Genomic DNA, 20,293 nt, shown 5'->3' with positions numbered 1-20,293 from the left:
GGCTATGTGCATCTTTCCAGAAACATCAGAGATTTCCCTTGAAAATGTTCTGTTCTGTTTTTCTTTTGGATTAGCCTGAATCTTAACTTTATTGACTCCTCTTTTTCTGACCTCAAGTTTAACCATACATGAAGTAGAGAAAATAGTATAATGAGCCTCCATGTACCCACCAACCAGCTTCAATAATTTTGAACTTTTGGCCAATATTATTTCATCTAACCTTTTCATTACAATTTTTTGTAGGAGGAAAGATCCCAGGCATCATGACATTTCACCTATAAATAATTCTCATGCATCTCTGATAAAGATCCTTTTAAAAATATTATTTATTTATTTATTTGAGAGAGAGAGAGAAAAAAAGAGAGCATGAGTAGGGGAGGGGCGGAGGGAGAAGCAGACTCCTCACTGAGCAGAGAGCCAGATGTGAGGCTCCATCCCAGGACCCTGAGAACATGACCTGAGCCGAAGTCAGACGCTCAACCGACTAAGCCACCCAGGTGCCCCTGATAAAGACCCTTTTAAAAAAAAGATTTTGTGTATTCATTTGAGAAAGAGAGAGGGAAAACACAGAGGGAGAGTGAGAGGGAGAGGCAGACTCCCAGCTGAAGAGAGCCCAACGTGGGGCTCGATTCCAGGACCCCGAGATCATGACCTGAGTGAAGGTAGATGCTTAACCAACTGAGCCACCGAGGTGCCCCTAAAGACGCTTTTAAAAAACACAATCACCATGCTATTATCACACCTAACAAATCCACCAAAGTCCTTAGTATCATCTAATCCCCACTGGCTGATTCTGAATCCCACTGATCTACAAACTCCAGCATCTTGCCCTGCCTGGATTTCTAACATGGGCATCTGGCTTAGTCTGAGAAGTACAGAAGGTTGGAGACTTGGGCCACAGCAGCCTAAAGCCTGTCCATCCTCCCCCTGGCTGTTCTTGCTGTCTGAACAGTTTTTTTTTTTTTTTTTTTTTTTTTTTTGGAGCAGAACAATCTTCTGGGCAACTTCCAAGCAATGAGAGTCAGGAGAGAGGCATTCTCTAGAGATAGCTCTGTCTTTTACTTGCTGAGTGGCATGGGGAAAGCTGTCTCTGTACCCCATCAGTAACAAGGAACAAATAACATCGGTTCTCAGGAATTAGGTGAGTATTTGACAGCCAACGATAGTAGTAGTATTTTTGCTGCACCGAGAGATCATATCAAACATGCAGCCTCTTTGCAGGCACCACTGTGCCAAAGCTGGCTGGGTTTTCATGTTGGTGGAGGTGGGTTATGTGGACAACTGATTTCTCCATTTGCTAGTAGCTATTTGGCATGCCCCCCAGGCACTCCCAACTTTATTCATCTGATTATTTTGGCTCCCAGGCTACCTTTCACTCTATCCCGAAGCCATGGGCATCTCCACAATCCACATCCGACACATCCCCTGCTCCCATTCATTTTTGCACTGCTCTCTGAATCTTCAGAAAGGAAAGAAGAGCACCCTCCCCCCCAACCCTATGCCAGCTCAAAGTATGTGACATCTCTGGCCCTCAGCCCTCAGTTCTGTTGGCCAGAAAGGCATAGCCAAACCAATCGGCATGAAGTTGGGTGTGGAAAGTTCTAGTCACAAGTACATAAGACATAATATATTGCCTGCCAACCAACCAGACTTCTGTGCCAGGGCTAGAAAAGCTGTAAGAAGCAACTACTGGCCTTCCTCAATTTGGTCTGGGGGGACTTTATCTTGGGGAAAAGAAGCAGAGCCTCAGCTCCAGAAGCCTAAATGCTAGCAGGTGACCCCAGATTTTCACTGGAACTGTGCCTTCTCTGTTCCCCTTTACAGTCTTCTCTGTGGACATGGTGGGAGATATGGACTGCCAGATTGGGCACTTGAGCCCTTGCTTAGTTTCCTGGGAGAAATTCACTGGACTTTGCTTTCACTAGAAGGCTTTTCAGCATTCAATTTATACCATGTACCAAAGAGAACCCACTTGCCCAGTGGCCTTCAGGAATCTGGTACTATGGGATCACACCACAGAGAGTGGAAGTAATATCAAAGTATTTTGGAATTATTTGCAAGAAAGCTGCAGAACCAAAGCAAGCTAAGATCGAGGGGGCCCAGATCCTCCGAGGTACCATCAGAATTTCATGAAGCTAACTGTTTACTAGTTTCATACAATCCTGCATTGTTCCCACAAGCACCCAGTGCAGACAGCAAACTGCCACCAAGAAGTCTGGCAGTGCCCTCTTGAGGAATCCCTGGACACTGCCAGGGACCCAGCTGGATTCTGGAGAACTTTTGCCAAGGGCACCCAGCAGAACCATTAGAAGTAGAATAGCAGCAGAAATAGGTGAGGGTGGGTAGATTAAAAAAAAAAAAAAACAACCCTTGAGGACCTGGAGAGAAACCCCTATGAAGCCTGTGGGGAAGGCTCAAGAGACGGGTAGTGAGTGGGTGCTGAGGCAGAGTGTCAAGACATACAGAGTGACTACAACATACTAGATCCTGGGGAGCTGGAACCTTAAAGGACTGGGGACTGTGAGCATTACCTGGCTGAGCCCTTTTCCCATCCATGGGCCTAAAAAAAAGGTGGAGACAGGAAGATATGATCCATCAAAGAGTGTGGAGAGAGAAAAAGAAAGAGGGACACAGAGACAGAGAGAGAAACAGAGACAGAGAGCAGAGACAAAAAGACTGAGACTTGGGGAGAAGACAGAATGAATAGTAAGGTGATAGAGATGAAGGAAAGGAGAAGAGAAATGTGTATTTGGGGAATGTGGTTGAAAAATTGGTATCTGTGAGTTTGTTGGGAACACATCTTTTCTTCCAAGTAGCCTAACAGTTCCAGAGCTGCTGCTGAGAATCCAGGGGCAGATTTGTGAGGCTGCCCGAACTGAGCGATTTCCCCTGCATGCAGAGCTGTCTCATCTATCTGAGCCATGAAACACCACCTCACCATCTCTCTCATTCCCTAAATCAGAGACCCCAAAGTTTGGACCGGATTCCTTCTGCCATCTGAGGAGTTGAGGGCACACATTTGGTGACTTCTTGCTTTTGGTCCTCCCTTTCCTCCAGGGCCATTCTGACAATGATCATCCAGAAGTTAATTATAGGCAAAATCCTACAACCCAGTTTCCTTCATAGGCAGAGTCTATGGCCTCTCTAGAGGCCAGGCTAGAGAGGTTGGGGTTCTGGGACCTTCTACCATCAGTCATATGGTCTTATTCTAGTCTACTCTGTAAAACTACCACTATCCAGTTCTGCAAAAGGGGCAGCATTTCTAGGGATCCTTTTTCCTTGGGGTTGGTATAAGAGCAAAGGATCTAGAGTTCTAGGACCCTGGACAAACCTCAAATACTACAGAATTCAGGACCTGGGTGAAGCCACAGGGACATCTGTAGAAGACTCAACCATTTCCTAATGGCAGAGCCCAAGCCAGAAATGTGTCCAATGTCACAGCCCAAAGAGAAAACTGTAAGACACAACCTTGTCACTCTCCACCACAGGAAGATTCGAGACTCTGTTTAGTACCTCCTCTTCTCCTCTCTGTCCCCAAAGCAAAGCCATAGGAAAAACTTGGTGGTGGTGGTGGTGGGGTCATACCTTCTTTTTCTCGAGTCTTCCAACAAGTACTCCTTAAGGTATATACCAACCAGTTTCCTTGGAGGCCACCCATGGGAGAATATGGCCCTCAGGGTCAAGAGAGCAGTGTCTCTCTGAGGCCCCTGAAAGGAAAGAGAACAGTAACAAGGAGCCTAGATAGACGCCTAGATAGATTCACCTCTTCTAGAAAACCATCCCAGGCTAATTCCACCTAACGTTAGGTACTCAAATACCTTCACAGTCTTTAGAAACAACTATCATTGGTAAGGCAGATTTCATATATTTCCCCTGTTTTTGCTATTTGGCCATTTTTTCTTAGTGTTTTTTTCTCTGAGGCAAGGACTATATTTCCTTTCCCCTTCTTTCCACCTTCACTGGCAGCCTCTGCTTTATCTCAACCTGCTCCCTGCCTCTCACCAGCCTGGCCTTAGCTCTTTGATGACACTACAGTCTCAGGATGGGATATTGACTACCTGATTCCCAGATCGTGTTAGTGATTTGTCTAGAAGTCAGTAACGGTCCTTGGAAATCACCGACATCCCTAACTCTGACCTTCTCTTTACCTTATTCTGTGAACATGCGTTGGTCTTATCCCCTCTCTGGGTCTCTGTTATCTTATCTATAAAATTTTTACAATTGTAGCCTCCTCTAGCTTGGTCAAAATCTGTTTTTGGAATCAACAGCTTGTGTTTTGTCCTCATTCCCTTGAAACCAAGAAAGATTTGGAAGGAATTACTTTTCTTCTCTATTGTGATTCTAGAGCTGGGTAGGGGGAGGGATGCTTATTTGCCAAGGAGTGGGGGAAGAGGAAAGGCCGACAGGGCAAAGAGCAGCTAGGAGTGAGGGGTGGGGTTGGGGCAGAGTTGGAAGGACCCTGGGAATAACATCTAGGTTTCTGACCTTGACCACCTGGCCAGGGCTACAGTTTCCATGGCTTCTGACACTTGTGCTGCCACATTCCACATCAAATAGACCCAAACATCAGTTGGAGGCTTCTAGAACCTCATCTTTTTATTTCTACCCCAAACCACATTTCCAGATGTCTCTGCAGCAAAGTGAAATTCCACACAGACAAGGCTTAGAGAAAAACAGAAAAACAGAAAATGAAACAATTGGCAGTGAAAAGCAGAAAGAAAAGATGGAGCCCTTAGAGAAGGGAGTATCCCTAAGGAGGTGGGGACAAAGGGAGGAGAAGGGGAGGAGGAGAGGAGGAGGAAAGAGGGCCTGTCTCTTTAAGGGGGTTGGCTGTCAATCAGAAAGCCCTTTTCATTGCAGGAGAAGAGGACAAAGATACTCAGAGAGAAAAAGTAAAGGACCGAAGAAGGAGACTGGAGAGACCAGGATCCTTCCAGCTGAACAAAGTCAGCCGCAAAGCAGACTAGCCAGCCGGCTACAATTGGAATCAGAGTTCCAAAGACATGGGTGAGTTTCAAAAACTTTAGCATAGAAGATTCAAGCAGGCACAGAAATTTGCAAGAGAATTTCCAACTGGAGGGTTTGGGGTTTCCAATGGTTTCAATGAGTTGTGTTTTGGCACTTGTTTTGTTTAATTCCTTAGCACTCAATTAGGTTAACTCCTTCTCTGCTATACTGAGAATGATGCTTTATTACCAAAGAACTCCAGCAGCACATGGAGAGTACCACAGGTCCTTGGAGAGAGTGCCCAGAGGGTTGGATATGGTCATGTGTTCTCTTACCCCCTCACTTCCCTCTACCTTCTCTTTTCCCCTGTTCTCAGGCCCTGGTAGTGGCTGGGTCAGCTGACATACCTGGTTCTTCTGGAGACAAATGAGTGTTGGCTAGCCCTCAGATGTATAAAATAACTGCTTGCTGATACAATGTTTGAACCCTGTTTGGCATCAGAAGGAAATTGGGAAATTGGGCAAGATGGAACTCAGGCTTGGCTATGGCTGAGAGGGCCAATCTCAGGTTCAGGCAATGAAAATAAAGGCCTCCATGGCTTTACCATGGGGAGTAGATATGGGTAGCAGGTGTGTGTGTGTGTGTGTGTGTGTGTGTGTGTGTGTGTGTGTGCATGTGCACGCAGGCACACATATATGGGTGGCCATATCTAGCAAATATCACAGACTCAGCCTTTCTGAGGGCATGATTCAGACTCTAAATCCCTCTTATGACAAGGAAGCTGCTGGGACCTTATGGCTCTTACTGACTTGGTTGAGTACTGAAGGCTTCTCCAGGTTCTATGAACAAAAAGAGAAGCTATAAGGTCTGGTCTTTGTAGTGTCTACTTAGAGTACAGAGCACAAGGGTCTTTGTCCACACAGGATGCCACAGAAATGTGCAGACATCGTTCACATTTGGCAAAAGAGTAGCAGCTTGAATGCATCCTAAATGAAATGAGAATCAATTGTCCTCTGTATTCACCATCAAATGTAGTACCCAGAAGACTCCAACAACATCCATGGAAAAAGGTTTTCGATTATATTAAGCTGATGTCAGCCTTTAGGTTGTTTCATCCTGACAGAGATCTTTGAAGCATGTATTCAACATGGATAACTAGGAGGGCAGGGTACTGGACTAGAGGCAACACAACCAGGTTCGAATCTCAGATCTGCCACTTATGAACTTCATGACCTTAGGTAGATCACTGTGAATTATCACTTCATCTTCTGGAAAATGGGGATAACAATAACTGCTTTGTCTACTTTCAGGGTTGTGAAAATCAAGTAATAATGATGTATGTCCTTTGAAAATGGGCAAGCTCTATAACAATTATAAATAATGATCATACCAATTATTATGCAATAACACGTGTATAAGCTGACTCTTACTCTTCCCAAAGTGGTTTGGGATTTCTTTGTGTATACTTTGTGCACTTGGGTAAGAATCATTTGACCAACTGAGTGTAGCCAGGTGAGAGTTGAATGTTAGGGGAACTCAGTTCCTACCCTCGGTAACATCAGGAACCCTATGTAATGTCAGGGCAGCTGATTGGGTAGGTTGTGAATTAAAAAATGGAGAGGGAGTAAAGAATGATGTGGAATATTACTTCCTCAGGGGATGAAAGCCTTGAGGAAAAGGCAGGAACAAATGAGGTGACCACAGGGACAGTTTCCTGTTATGGAGGCTAGATGATTTCCTCCAGGGGAATCTCCAGGGGAGATTGCCACAGATAAGGGCACAGTTGAGATTGTGTATTGGATCCCAGATCTTGGGGGTGGGCAATCCTTGGGCCAGGTGCACATGAATGTAGCCATTGAGTTTTCGATTATTCAATAACAAAGTATCTCAAGTCTTTGTAAATAATAGACCAACTCTAACAAGGTACTGTACTGCTACTACTTCCAACATGGAGTGTGTTGCTGTCCAACAATTGTAGTAGACAAATTATATCATGGAATCTGGGTTTGGAAGGAACTTTAGAAGCTGCCTGAGCCAACTCTCAAGGCAGGATTCCCTTCTACGACAGCTAGTTAAATGTTCCTATGGCCTTTGTTTAATCACCCCCAGAAATGTAGAGCTCACTACCTCAACCATATACAATCTTACAGGATGGGAAGCAGAGAGGAACACTGAATTCAGTATTATCCATATAAAAGGTTTATGGGGGAAATCATAGTTCATTAAACTTTGTCCTGACTTGGGAAGGGGATGTTCCAAATGAGTCTTTGGGATAACAATGGAACCGGAAAAGAGCTAAAGAGCAGTAGCTGATTATTCTCTGCTCAGTAACATAATGCTATTACTGAACAGCAAAACGTTGGCTCCTGCAAGCCTGTTGTCTGAGAACAGTGGCTGTTACCCTGGTAACCACACTGTGATGCTTCCCTCCAAAGGTGGCTGTTTGCCGAGGAGGGTAGTGTTGGCTGGTGCAGGCTAAGTGAGGGTAGCCTAGGCAAGAAAGAAGTATGGATACAAAGCAGGGGTCCAGTTTTACAAAATTCCTGAAGACTAACTGCATCCCACCAGGATGGCAAGAATGCCACAAGAATGCCAAGAGCTAAAAAGAAACCAGATCCAAACCAGCATACTCATTTACTCTTCCTAGAGACAGTGACTAAAAAGATCACGACAGCCTTCCCCACCCCATTCCTCACCTTGGCCCTGCAGAGCCAGAGGAGCTCTTGAAGAGCCAGGCAAACTGAAAGGCTTGCTCTGCTTGGAGGAGATTTTGCCCTGGCTCTGCGCTATGAAAGCTGGAAGTTTAGTCAAGAGCCTGACAACTGGAACTATCCTCTCAAAGCTATATGAGTAGTAGTAAGGCCTAAGAACCCCTGGGAGATGGGTGGGAGGGGACATAGAGTGTTTAAACCCATCAAGGCACTGGCACTCAGCCAGTGGCATCTTTTTCCCTCATTGCTTTTTTGTGTATTATCTTGAAGCCCTGAAAACCATCCCCAGGGTATAGTTCTTGGTCTTGAAAGAAAGCAATGTAGAAATGCCCTCTTTGCCTACAGAACTTCAGATCCAGAGAAGATCGAGTCAGGACAGTGACATGATCAGGTAAGGTCACATCAGCCTGGAAGGCAAACAGAGCAGGTTTCCCTTTTTTCCCACTGTTAGGGCCTACCCAGTTCCAAACTTACCTCAAAAACCCTATGAGTACTGATTGATTACTTCCTCCTTGGCTATTTAAAAATGGTTGTAAAGGTGATCTTACTGCTCTGTACTTGCCTCTGAGCTCTTTGCTAGGCAGGGCTCTGGAAAAGAATCAGTGACATCCCAAGGAAGAGAACAAGGCTCCCCAGATCAGCTTCACACTGCAACCAAGGAGAGAGGAGGAAACGGTGAGAGACTGACCTAAGGAATAAGGTATAGAAAACGTCTCTTAGCTTATTATCAGGTTCTTCTCTTTTACCTCTGCATAAGTGGGCAAGATGAAGACAATGTGTCAGGAATAGAGTTTAATAATCAAGCTTCTATTCCAACCTCCCAATGTTTGGGCATATATTGGCGTGTGTGTGTGTGTGTGTGTGTGTGTGTGTGTGTGTGTGTGTGTTTGGGGAGGAGTAGGGAGTATAGGAAACAAATTGGCCCAAATGTTGTTGCTATAGTAATAATAATATCTGTCCAAACAAGAGGCTGAGTTTCCTTTTTATTTAACTTTATCCATATGACTTGACCATCCATCAGGCTTAGATTCCCATGTCCCGGTGGTTGCAGGGCCCCTTTCCACCACTTGAATGCAGTATAAGTGCTGAGTTCATGTAGGGAAGACAAGATTATAGTCAGGGCTTTGTCTGACCAGGATAAGGCCAGAAGCAAAAGTCTTTGTCTCTGGCACCTCCTGATGATTGTTGTTTTACTCCTAGAACCCACCCACTGATTTCCTTCCATCCCCAGTACCAGTCACGGTTGCTTTAGCATCTTGGCCCTGTCAACTGCTATAGGCCCCAATCAAGGAGGCCTCTGTTCATGGAGTGAGGTTAAGGGGTGGGTTCTAGGAGGAGGGTACGACTGTAGAGCAGATTAGAGACTTAGGGAGATGGGGCCAGTTTTTCACTCAATGAGTTTGCCTGTTGTTTAACTCTATTGTATAGGGTTCTTCTATCTCTCCCTTTGTCAGCTGGATTCAAGGGACAGGCTAGGAATTGTGCAAGGCACAATTGGTCTCTTTCTACCATCTCTTTCACTGAAAGCCCTTCCTCTCCTCCCTTTGATGAGTTCCCAGATTCACACTGAATTTCCATCATGGAGCTGGTCCTTGAGGCCTGCCCAGGGCATGGGAAAGGAGGGAGGGTTTGGGAGCTCTTGGCTCCTGCTTAAAGAGACAGCATCAGGATCAACACAGTCCCTTGGATGGACATGGATCTGGATAAGATTAACAATGGGTCCTTTGGGAATCTTTGTCAGATTCCTGTGAAAACTATTGGTCAGAAGGGCTTGAAGTTCTAGCACAGATTGATTAGACTCATTTTGGAAGTTTGCGGATAAATCTAACCAACACCTTTGCTTACTTGGTCATATACATTTTAACACTAAGTTATAGGTAGCTTTGGTCTTTGATTCACAGACACAAGTTTGTTCTCCCTAGCAAGACTGAAAGGTCATTGAAGAAAGGGCCTGGGCTTTATAATTCCCTTTTGTTTCTCATAGTGCCCAGCGTACTTCAAATATGCTTAATAATTGTACTGAATCCACATCAAAAGAAATGAAAGGAAAACACTGGGAAGGGTCATTATTTTTCTCTATGACCTCTCATCAAAGTCAGGCAGTTTAATCCAATTGAGTTGCATTGGGTAATATTATTATTATTGTAGTTCTTTTATGCCAACTCTACCATGTGACAATCTGTACTTAGCCTGGAAACATGAACATGACTCTTAAGAGAGCCAAAGGGCTCCAGAATCCCTCACAGCCTTCCTGAATCAAACCAGTACCCTTTTAACCATGAAGGGGCTGAAATGTAGAGCTTGTGGCTTTAGGCTATTGTTCACACATTCCCAAAGACATTTCTTGGGCTGTGAAAAATCAAAGTGAACACCATGGACCTTTCTCAGAATGTTTTGATTGTCAACTACTTTGATGAAGACACATTTTTTTTTTTTTGCATGTTCTGAGTTTTTTCCAATTGAAATCTAAAAGTTGATTTTTTGCTTGGTCAGACTGACTGAGATTCTTCACTTCTGCTGAACTTAGATGTCCCCAGAACAAGATTTCATCTGTGAAGAGATGGACATGTAATGTGTATGTTGATATCATTGAACTATAGAACTCCAGAGTGATTTATCTGGGGCCATTTATTTCCAACTCCATGTTAAAGACTCGTTAAAACCTATTTCTTTCTTGTCCTTTGCTTTGAGTGGCAGTGCAGCGGAAGAGGGGTACTAAGTTATTTGAGGTCTAAGAAAATAGAGGAAAAATGTATGTAAAAAGAAAGCATTTTGGTGGATGATCCAGAGTTGCTCCCAAGACTTAGCCCTTTATCACCCAGTAAGGACACTACATCTGACACTCTCTGGTTATTTGGATGATGATCAAGGGATCAGGTACACCAAGAGGATTTTTCCTTATCTTTATAACCCTGGAGGGGGCATCAGCTAAAACTTAGAGTGGAATTCCCTGTTTGGCTAGCAAGAGTTCAAGTTTCTTCATCCCTGATCACACCTGAGCCATTTAGCTCTTCCCAGGGTGAAAAAGCTGGGGTGAGTGAGTGGCACAGGACGGTAACTTGCTAGGGTTGATGGCTGTCCTTACTCTGGGCTAAATAAACAGTTCTGCCATTGTTCCCTGGGTCTGACCCCCTCCCCACCCCCAGGCCTGCAGGCCCCTGCAGAATACCAATGAGGCTCCTGGGATCTCAGGGAAAAACAAGGCTTCTTTGTCCAGGGGAGCTATGGAGGGCTCTGTCCAAGCCCTGACCCTGTGCTGGGGAGAGAGGGAACAGAGAGGTCACTGACCTTCTCCTCCCCCCACCCTCAGGCTCCAGAGACCTTTACTAGAAGAGTCTAAGAGTTTGGGGGTGGGGAAGAGTTGGATAGACAGTAGGAAAATGGCAGCACTATTTATTTCCAAGCACTTTTTCTTAATTTACAGCATGCATTTAGTATCTTAACCTGTTGAGAAAGAGGAAGATCAATTTCTAGAATGTTTCCTGAGAACAATGATCAATTTGAACTGCTGTGTTTTTCTTTCTGGTATATACATGCATGCAGACATGCATGTATACACACACACACGCACACACACATGCACACACACCACACACAGCTCTGATGAAGCACTGTTACCAAGCACTATTGCAAAGTTCATACTAAGTAAACTCTGCCTCCACTACAGCACAGCTACAAATTGATTGCTTCTCATAGAGGCCAAATTTTCTGACAGTAGTTCTTCAGTTCTTGGAAAAGGATGAAAATTCAGTTCTGCTGCAAATATTAGCTACTTAGTCTGCTTGCCTTGGGCTTCTGAGCCTCATCTTTGGTGTCACATACCAGAATCTTTGAGGACCAAGGAAGGCTTATCATTTTAGGGGATGATGGATAATAGAACTCACTCATTCTGTGGCTCTGAGAACAGAGACAAATGCTTCTACCTCAACTTTCTCATCATAGAGATAATCTGGTCCTTCAAAATCTGTTCACATTGCATCAGCCATGCAGATCAACAGATGTTTAATCACACAGGGCTAAAAAGAAACTACTAGTATTAAGAGGGTCAGGCAAAGGACGCCCCTAGTCCTTGCTACTGTGGCATAGACAAGTGAGCTTTGGATATAAAATTCAAACCTAGAAATTAGTACAATTTGCTTTCTTTTTATAAGGAGTTCCAACATATTTTTCCAAAAACAACTTCTCAGCACATCAGCTGTATATGTGTATATAATTCATATATACATATGATATATATAAAATATTTCATATATCATATCTATATATATTATATGATATATGAATAGATGTATAAAATCAGCACGCACACACACACACACACACACACCCCACACACATATATGCTTTATATATTTGGGATCTGGCCAAGTGGCCCGAGGGAGCCACCGTTTCCTCATCTAGTCTGCCATCTACTTGACATTTGTTAAGTTTTGCTCCATGTGGCACTTACAGCATGGGACTAGTACTTGGGGCACAGCAGTTCTTAGAGCCTACGACTTCTTGTGTGCCTTTCCTGTTTCTCAGCAACACTGGCATGGGGCCTAGGGTGACAGGTCTCGGTATCTCAGGGACTCTTAGCACTTTGAGACACCTGTTTCCAGGCTCTGGTGTGTTTTCGTCATGCCAGAAAGAGGTTTCATGCTTTGCTGACTTTGTATAGAGTCCTTTTGTAGCTGTTTTGACAGGACTCCCGTGTAAACCTGAGGGTGCAGACATTGGCCAAGCTGCAATATAGGGGGACAAATCAGCCGGGCAAAGTGTTCAAAAATCATTAAGCTTGCATTTTTATTACTGTGAATAATAGTCATCCTCCCATTACTGTCTCCTGCTCTCTGCCAGTTTCCTCCTTCCCTTTGGACTGCTCTCCACATAATATTCTAGATGAAAAAGAAGCAAGCATTCCATGCGACAAATACACCCAATGTTCAGGAATATCCAGAAGCATGCAATTTCCAAAGTTTCCCCCACCTGGAATGCTCTCCAAAGCTCAAATCCTGTCTGACAATACCAACATCTCTGGCCTGCACCCATCCATTGTGGAACTTTTGTTGCATTTACCTTCTGTAACCACTTACTTGGCTGCCTGGAATTGTTATTTGAAAATATTAGGTCTACTTAGCTCCTTCTTCCTCAGTAAACAGAAGACTCCTATATGGCAAAGTCTATGTCTTTTATGTTTTCACAACCCACATAACACCTGGCACAATGCTGGGCATATAGTAAGTACTCCATAAGAGTTGATAAATGACTGAAACAAACAAATCAGAATAAGAAAGGAGAGGATGCTCCCATAATCTCCCTAGCTTGCTACTTTGATGACAGATTATTTTAAAAACCCATACATTCTGGGAATTAAAATTAAGGACTTATTTTCAAGAATGGAACAAAGTGAGGGTTTTTGGGTCAATCTCACATTCCAGAAGCCTAAAGTTGGAGACTCTTGTGCTTTTGGACTCTGGGGTGACTACTCCAACTGTGCATGTGAGTGCAGGGCTTGACTGGTCTGGCAGAAAGGTATGAGTGGCATGAGCTACTTATGGCACATCCCTGACTTTTTCCCTCCTTCCTCTCAGGCTTGTTAGAGTGCTGTGCAAGATGTCTCGTAGGGGCCCCCTTTGCTTCCCTGGTGGCCACTGGATTATGTTTCTTTGGGGTGGCACTGTTCTGTGGCTGTGGACATGAAGCACTCACTGGCACAGAAAAGCTCATTGAGACCTATTTCTCCAAAAACTACCAGGACTATGAGTATCTCATCAATGTGTAAGTACCTGTTATCCTACACAAACCCCTCTCTTTTTCCCCTCTCTCCCTGGAGACATATAGAACTCATTAGTTCCTTAGTGATTAGTAGGGGGTTTAATGTAGAGCCAGACAGGATTCCCGAGTCTTCCCTCTGTTTGCAGATTTCACCTTTGCCCCATCTGAGGTCCTGAATGAGGGGGAAAGGCCAAATTCAGAAAGGGGAGTTCTGTCTGCCTGCCAGCCCACTTCTCACCCCCCACTGCACTTGCTTTGTCCCACGTGCTCTAACTTCTGCCCATAAGGTTAACATTGACTGAGTTGGAGCCTCTGCAGTGACAGGTATGGAGAACTCAGGGAAGGCACAATGACTGGACAGACTGGGGCTGCTGCTCTTGGTTTGACATACCGTTTGAGTCTGCTCAGGCTCCGTACTAAGACTTTCCTGTTCCTAGCACGTTAGGCCCCTATTCCTTAATCCCTCTTCCTCCTAGTCTAGCTCCTCTCTGCTTTCTCCTCTGAGGAAACATCTCTGAAGTGTCAGGCCAAGGAGAATAGAGCCCCAGTTCTTCAGGTCACAGGGTAAGCAAGGGGTGGAGGAACCTAGTGATTCCTCTAAAAAATCCCTAGCCTTGTTTAGGTGCTCACTCAAGTGTCCACCTTACTTACACAGGAAGGGAACTGGGTCCTCAGTTAATAAGGTTTCCTGATATCTTTTGTTTATCTGTTCATGCAGGATCCATGCCTTCCAGTATGTCATCTATGGAACTGCCTCTTTCTTCTTCCTTTATGGGGCCCTCCTGCTGGCTGAGGGCTTCTACACCACCGGTGCAGTCAGGCAGATCTTTGGCGACTACAAGACCACCATCTGCGGCAAGGGCCTGAGCGCAACGGTAACAGGGGGCCAGAAGGGGAGGGGTTCCAGAGGCCAACATCAAGCTCATTCTTTGGAGCGGGTGTGTCATTGTTTGGGAAAATGGCTAGGACATCCCGACAAGGTGATCATCCTCAGGATTTTGTGGCAATAACAAGGGGTGGGGGATAATTGGGCGTGAGTCTGTGGCCTCATCCCCACCCAAGGCTGGGTCCTCTCTAGGGGCCTTGCTTTTGAGTGAGGAAGTGATGGCTACAGCCGAACGAGAAGGTCAGGAAGAACGTGGTGCCTAGCTGGCTTAGCCTCACCTTTCAAAAATTCCCTAGAAAATTTCATCTCAAAAAAAAAAAAAGCATGAGTTTTGTGGATACTTCATAAAATTGGACCATTTCTAAGCCATCTGTTGGTATTCCTTTACTTTCCTCTTAGCAGGGACCACAATAAAATAAGATTTGACCACCTAAGAACCTAAATACTACTCATGGGATTGAGACGCAGGTACCTGATCTGAGAGGGAGGGTGGATCATGGAAATTAAATAATTCCACTCCAAGGTGGAATTCCCAATATTCTGGGATTCTACACTGTTGGAGGTCCCAGAGGAAATACATGGATATACATATTTAATGCTTCATCTTTGCTGAGGGTTATCCGTGCTTCTAGTGAGGCACACATTGGTTTTCAGTCTCTAGAGTTAAGTAAGATCTTTTGGGGGGTTGAATATCTGTAGGTTATGGTGATACCTTTTGTGGCCAGCAGTTGGCTTAGAAAGGTTTTTGGATCTGAAATTTAAACCTCCTATTGGCTTTGCTCAATGACTAGGGATGAAAAGTCTTATGACGAGGAATATTTTCTAAGCTCAGCCTAAGGCGAGAAATGGCACGACTTTCTTTCAAGATCTGCTTTGATTTCTTTACACCTTATCTGCCCAAAAAATCTCCTGAAGCCTCTCTAACCCAGGGATCCTCCTCACTCCAACCCCCACCCATTCCACCCACCCTCCATCACACTTGGGGCCAGTTCTCTAGTAGATACTGCCAACGACATTTGGCAGAGGTGCCCTGTTTACTAATTTCATTTGGTGGAGATCCCTGGAATCTGGTTTCCTATCTGGCACATGCCACTCCAGGATCTCCCAGTTTGTGCTTCAATGTCTGCAGGCTGATGCTGATTTCTAACCACCCCATGTCAATTGTTTTAGTTTGTGGGCATCACCTATGCCCTGACCGTTGTGTGGCTCCTGGTGTTTGCCTGCTCTGCTGTGCCTGTGTACATTTACTTCAACACCTGGACCACCTGCCAGTCTATTGCCTTCCCCAGCAAGACTTCTGCCAGTATAGGCAGTCTCTGTGCTGATGCCAGAATGTATGGTGAGTTAGGGTATTGGTGCCTTGGCTCTCTTACCCCCTATGAAAGCACTATGTATTTGGTTCTTTACTTGGGATGACAAGGGTGGTGATTATAGGGAAAAATGTTATGGATGCCTAGATCTTAGTTTGTTTTTCCCTCCCCACTGAAATTGGAAAGATTTCTTCCCTTGGAAGGGAACTTCTCTTGGAAGTGGTAGGAGTTTTCTTGGCTGGTAACACTGCTCTAGCCTGGTCGAGAAGCAGTACATTTCAATAACAAACACAAGATTACACAACTGTTCAGTACCACCTTCTATTTTTTTTTTTTTTTTTGCAAATCTTTACAAAAGAGGATCCTGATTGTTAGTGGGATTCAACTTTTCAGCCAGCATGATTAAAGATGTAAGAAGGGCTCTGAAAGAAAATCTCCGTGGAGCCCCACAACTCCATGAAGCTCACCCTGGTTGACTTGTGTGTCTTACCCAGGTGTTCTCCCATGGAATGCTTTCCCTGGCAAGGTGTGTGGCTCCAACCTTCTTTCCATCTGCAAAACAGCTGAGGTGAGTGGGCCATTTGAGTTCTTTCACAATGGAATGGCTTGTACCATACAAATTTCTACCCATGGCCTTCAATTTTAAAAGCCATAGTTTTTGTTTTGTTTTGTTTGTTTTTTTTTTTGCTGGATTTTGAGCATAGATGCTAAAACTTCTATTTCCCCTAGAGCTGCATAGAAAGACTTCCATTCCAAGACTTCCTTCCTTAAAGGAGAAATTTGTAGTTTTAGGTAAAGATAGAGATTAATGAAAAATCCCCCAAGTGAAAAAAATTATTTAAAAGAATAAAAACCTTATCAAGAAAATGATTTCTGCATAGAGACATACTCATAGGTTTTACAAAAACACTTTCAGTTTGGAACCCCTCCATCTCTAATGAGAAGTAAATACAAAAAGTACATTTGAAAGAGGAAAACACTGTGTTGGCAATGGATATCGTCTACAAATGAGGCAGGGGAATAAAAGTAAATCCTGAAGAAGAAGGCAGTAGCTTTAAACATTCAAAACTTTAAACCATGACTTTAAATTTGGGGATCCTGGGTACAACTGTAGGGAACCAGTTGATTAAAATATTTTATGAGTGTTTTATGAATACTTTGTGTTCTGAGTGCTATGGGGCTAGGTGCTGTGACGTACATTAAAGAACAGGAGGCCTACACTCAGGGAAGTGAGTTTAGTTATAGATGCAGAATTAACACACAAGAAGCTGCATGCATGATCTACAGCAGAGCATATTTTTGCAGCTGCAAGAAACTCTCCTCCCTTTTGCATTTTCTTGCAGTTCCAAATGACCTTCCATCTCTTTATTGCTGCATTTGTGGGGGCTGCTGCCACACTGGTTTCCCTGGTGAGTTGTCTGAATGTGATCCTGGCAAATAAATAGTCCTGGGATAGCTTGGGTACAGCTATGCTGAAAGGCAAAAAGATAGATTGCTAACCTTGTGATGCTGGAGAGAAGCAAGCGCCTGGGAAGAGACAACAAAGTGTAGACTGTGAACTTCTAATTTGGGTTGGCAAGGTAGAGAGACTTCAGAAATTAGACAGGAACAGGAATAGTGGTGTGGGGAAAGAGAAAGTAAGAGATTAATAGTCAGAAATGATAATATTTAACATTTACAGAGCATGTAATAGTGCCAAGAGCTTTGCAGTCAAAATTGCAGTTGATTCTCAACACATGCTGGTCAGATGAGTGACAAGAACAAGGAAACATTACTGAACATGATTTTCCAAAGCTTGGAATTCTATATGCTGTCAATACAAATCCACCTTGGGCACTCTCCAAGGGATTTACTTACTCTTCTGAAAACCCTGGGAGGACCTTCTGACATTATTAGAACTGTGCTGTGCTGCTCATCGTGGCTGTGTGTCGGCAGCAAGCAGCCTGTGACTCCAGGTCACTCAGACATGTGGTTGGGATGATGGCAGAGCCCAATGCGCTGTTCACTTTTCTGAGGAAAACCGAGTGCCAGGACTTAGGATAGGTATGGAATAAACCCTCGTCGAGTTGATTTTCTGGGCCTGAGCCATTAGAAGGAAATGTCTCAGAGAGTACTTCTAGTCAGGCAGGTAGGGTGAGAGCCTGGGACATGGAGCTTTTTACAGATCAGGGGTTTTTCCTTTATTTAACTGATTTTATTTCTACTCTTCCTCATTCACAAAAGCTTTGGAGGAGGGAGAACTTCCTTTTCTACTCTCACTCATATTTTCTCTTCTCTTCCTACAGCTCACCTTCATGATTGCTGCCACTTACAACTTTGCCGTCCTTAAACTCATGGGCCGAGGCACCAAGTTCTGATCTCCTGTAGAAATTTCCCTTTCTCTAATAGCAAGGCTCTAACCACACAGCCTACAGTGCTGCGTCTCCCATGTTAACTCTTTGCCTTTGCCACTGACTGGCCCTCTTCTTACTTGACGAGTGTAACAAGAAAGGAGAGTCTTGTGGTGATTAATGTCTCTCTGTGGACTCTCCCCTCTTATGTACCTCTTTTAGTCATTTTGCTTCACAGCTGGTTCCTGTTAGAAATGGGAAATTCTTCAGATGGTGACTCCCCAACTGCAAGTCACAAAGGAATGGAGGCTCTAATTCAATTTTCAAGCATCTCCTGAGGACCAGGAAGTGTTTTCTCTTCAAAGGGCACTTCCACTGATGGAAACAAAGTGGAAAGAAAGATGCTCAGGTAGAGAGAAGGGATGTACCTGGTCCCCTTGACATCTATTGGGGCCAAATATATTCTCCTTGATGTACAAAACAGAGAACCCACTCCTGTCTCCCTCTTACCACAGAAGATAGAAGAAAAAAAAGAATGCCAACAAAACAATAACAGCATTTGTCCAAATCTACCTATTGCAGCTGGGAGAAGGGGGTCAAAGCAAGGATCTTTCACCCATAGAAAGAGAGCACTGACCCTGATGGCAATGGACTATTTAAGCCCTAACTCAGCCAATCTTACTTATAGCATAAGGGAGCGTAATGTCTGTGTAGACCAAGTGGGCACCTGGCTTTACACCTTATTAGAGAAAAGAAGCAGGGTATTGTCAGCATCTTCTCACTCCCTTTTCCTTGATAACAGCTACCATGACAACCCTGTGGTTTCCAAGGAGCTGAGAACAGAGAGAAACTAGCTCATAAAAAAAAAAAAAAAAAAAAAAAAGACTGGCCTAAGGAACAGCAGTTGTTAGTGGCTAACGGTGTAAACTGAGCCAGCCCTCTGGTAGACACAGGATAGATAACTCTTTGGATAGCGTTGTCTTTTTTCTGTTAATTAGTTGTATACTCTGGCCTCTGTCATATCTTCACAATGGTGCTCTTTTCATGGGGTATTATCCATTCAGTCACAGAAGATGATTTGAAGATCTTGATTTGTTTCAGAATGATGCGTATTTCACATTTACCAGTTTGTTTAGCACTTGTTTGGGGTTGTACCAGAAAGGTCTAGAGAATGATTCTTTGATTATGATTCTTTAGCAAATGGACATTGAACGTTAAACATTGCAAATAATATTTACAATTGGCTAGTTCCATACATCTACTAGATTTTCTCCAAATTATTCTGCTCTTTGCAGAAACGGATTTGGTGAATTTGAACCTCAATTTGAATAACCTATTTGATTGTTCTTTTTAAGCTAATGGGGGATGATTTGATTTAGCAGTGCTAACTCGATGTGTTGAAGAGTCAGGTTTAACATATAGGTTATTCTCTCCTAGTATAGATCACTTAATAGAATGCCCCAGCCATCAGCTATTTAGTTGGTAAGCTTCCATGGAAACAGAAAGGTGGAAAGAGTTGGAAACCTGAATAACTCCCAGGTTTCAGGCTTCTCTTTCTGTGTTTGTTAACTTTGGGTTAAAAAAGAAAAGGCTGATTGGTCTTTATGGAAAGAGATTTTACGGATATGACCGTAGGTGGCTCTTTTGTTGTAAAGAATTGTTTTGTTTTTTTTCCCCCAAAGTTGTTTCAGCAATGTTTAAGGAGAAGTAAGATGTTTGCAAAAAGATACTTAATATTTGTTTTCAGACCAGTATACAAGATAAGCTTCCAGGCTGCATAGAGGGAGGAGATGGAAAAGGTTCTGTAAGAAACCAATCAAGATCAAGGAAAGTGAAGTAATCCATATCTTGTGTTTTGTTTTGATTTAATAACATAACAAATAACCAACCCTTCCCTGAAAACCTCCCACGCATACATACACACATATACACACACAAAGAGAGTTAACTGAAAGTGTTTCCTTCATTTCTGATACAGAATTTCAATTTTAACACACATAAAGGATAAACTTTTAGGAACTTATCTTACAAAATGAATTTTATAAAATTAAAGAAAAATAAAATTAAGAATGTTCTCAATCAAACATCGTGTCCTTTGAGTGAATTGTTTTGTGTAACCCCACAATAGAAACTCGAATAATTAGACCTTTTTTGTGCTTTGTTCAAGGAGCTTATTTATTTTTTAGGTCACCCAAGTCATTCTCACAACAATTTTCTGACATAAAAAATAGACAAATCACTTCTATTTTTATAGCTTGGGACACTAAGAAACAGTCAAAGTAAATCCCAAAGAAACCCAATAAGCACATACCTGAGCTTGGACTAGAACATAGGTGGGGGTTTTTTTTGTTT

At 43.6% G+C, this 20,293-nt stretch overlaps 1 protein-coding gene across 2 annotated transcripts; it reads left to right on the top strand.

Annotated features, from left to right (window-relative positions):
* The first annotated feature begins 4,847 nt into the window (after window positions 1-4,847).
* PLP1 (proteolipid protein 1) lies at window positions 4,848-20,025 on the top strand. 2 transcript variants are annotated; one of them, XM_025862100.2, is made up of 7 exons: window positions 4,848-5,007; window positions 13,232-13,418; window positions 14,134-14,290; window positions 15,472-15,640; window positions 16,106-16,179; window positions 16,955-17,020; window positions 17,897-20,025. In XM_025862100.2, the coding sequence occupies exons 1-7, from the start codon at window positions 5,004-5,006 to the stop codon at window positions 17,966-17,968; spliced, it is 729 nt and encodes a 242-aa protein (XP_025717885.1). In that variant the 5' UTR covers window positions 4,848-5,003; the 3' UTR covers window positions 17,969-20,025. The 2 variants fall into 2 exon arrangements, with proteins under 2 accessions (XP_025717885.1, XP_025717883.1); XM_025862098.2 differs by having other exon boundaries at window positions 4,850-5,007; window positions 14,134-14,395.
* The last annotated feature ends 268 nt before the right edge of the window (window positions 20,026-20,293 follow it).

This window comes from Callorhinus ursinus, unplaced genomic scaffold (assembly GCF_003265705.2).
Source record: "Callorhinus ursinus isolate GAN/ISIS: 27379988/994484 unplaced genomic scaffold, GSC_fseal_2.0 scaffold135, whole genome shotgun sequence".
In the NCBI taxonomy this organism is placed as follows: domain Eukaryota; kingdom Metazoa; phylum Chordata; class Mammalia; order Carnivora; family Otariidae; genus Callorhinus; species Callorhinus ursinus.
This window is presented reverse-complemented; position numbering and strand designations above follow the sequence as displayed.

Bases quoted from the DNA above. Each gene is read 5' to 3' on its own strand.
- PLP1 (XM_025862098.2), top strand. The intron at 13,419-14,133 runs GTAAGTACCTGT...CTGTTCATGCAG, and splicing joins TATGAGTATCTCATCAATGT to GATCCATGCCTTCCAGTATG. The intron at 17,021-17,896 runs GTGAGTTGTCTG...CTCTTCCTACAG, and splicing joins CTGCCACACTGGTTTCCCTG to CTCACCTTCATGATTGCTGC.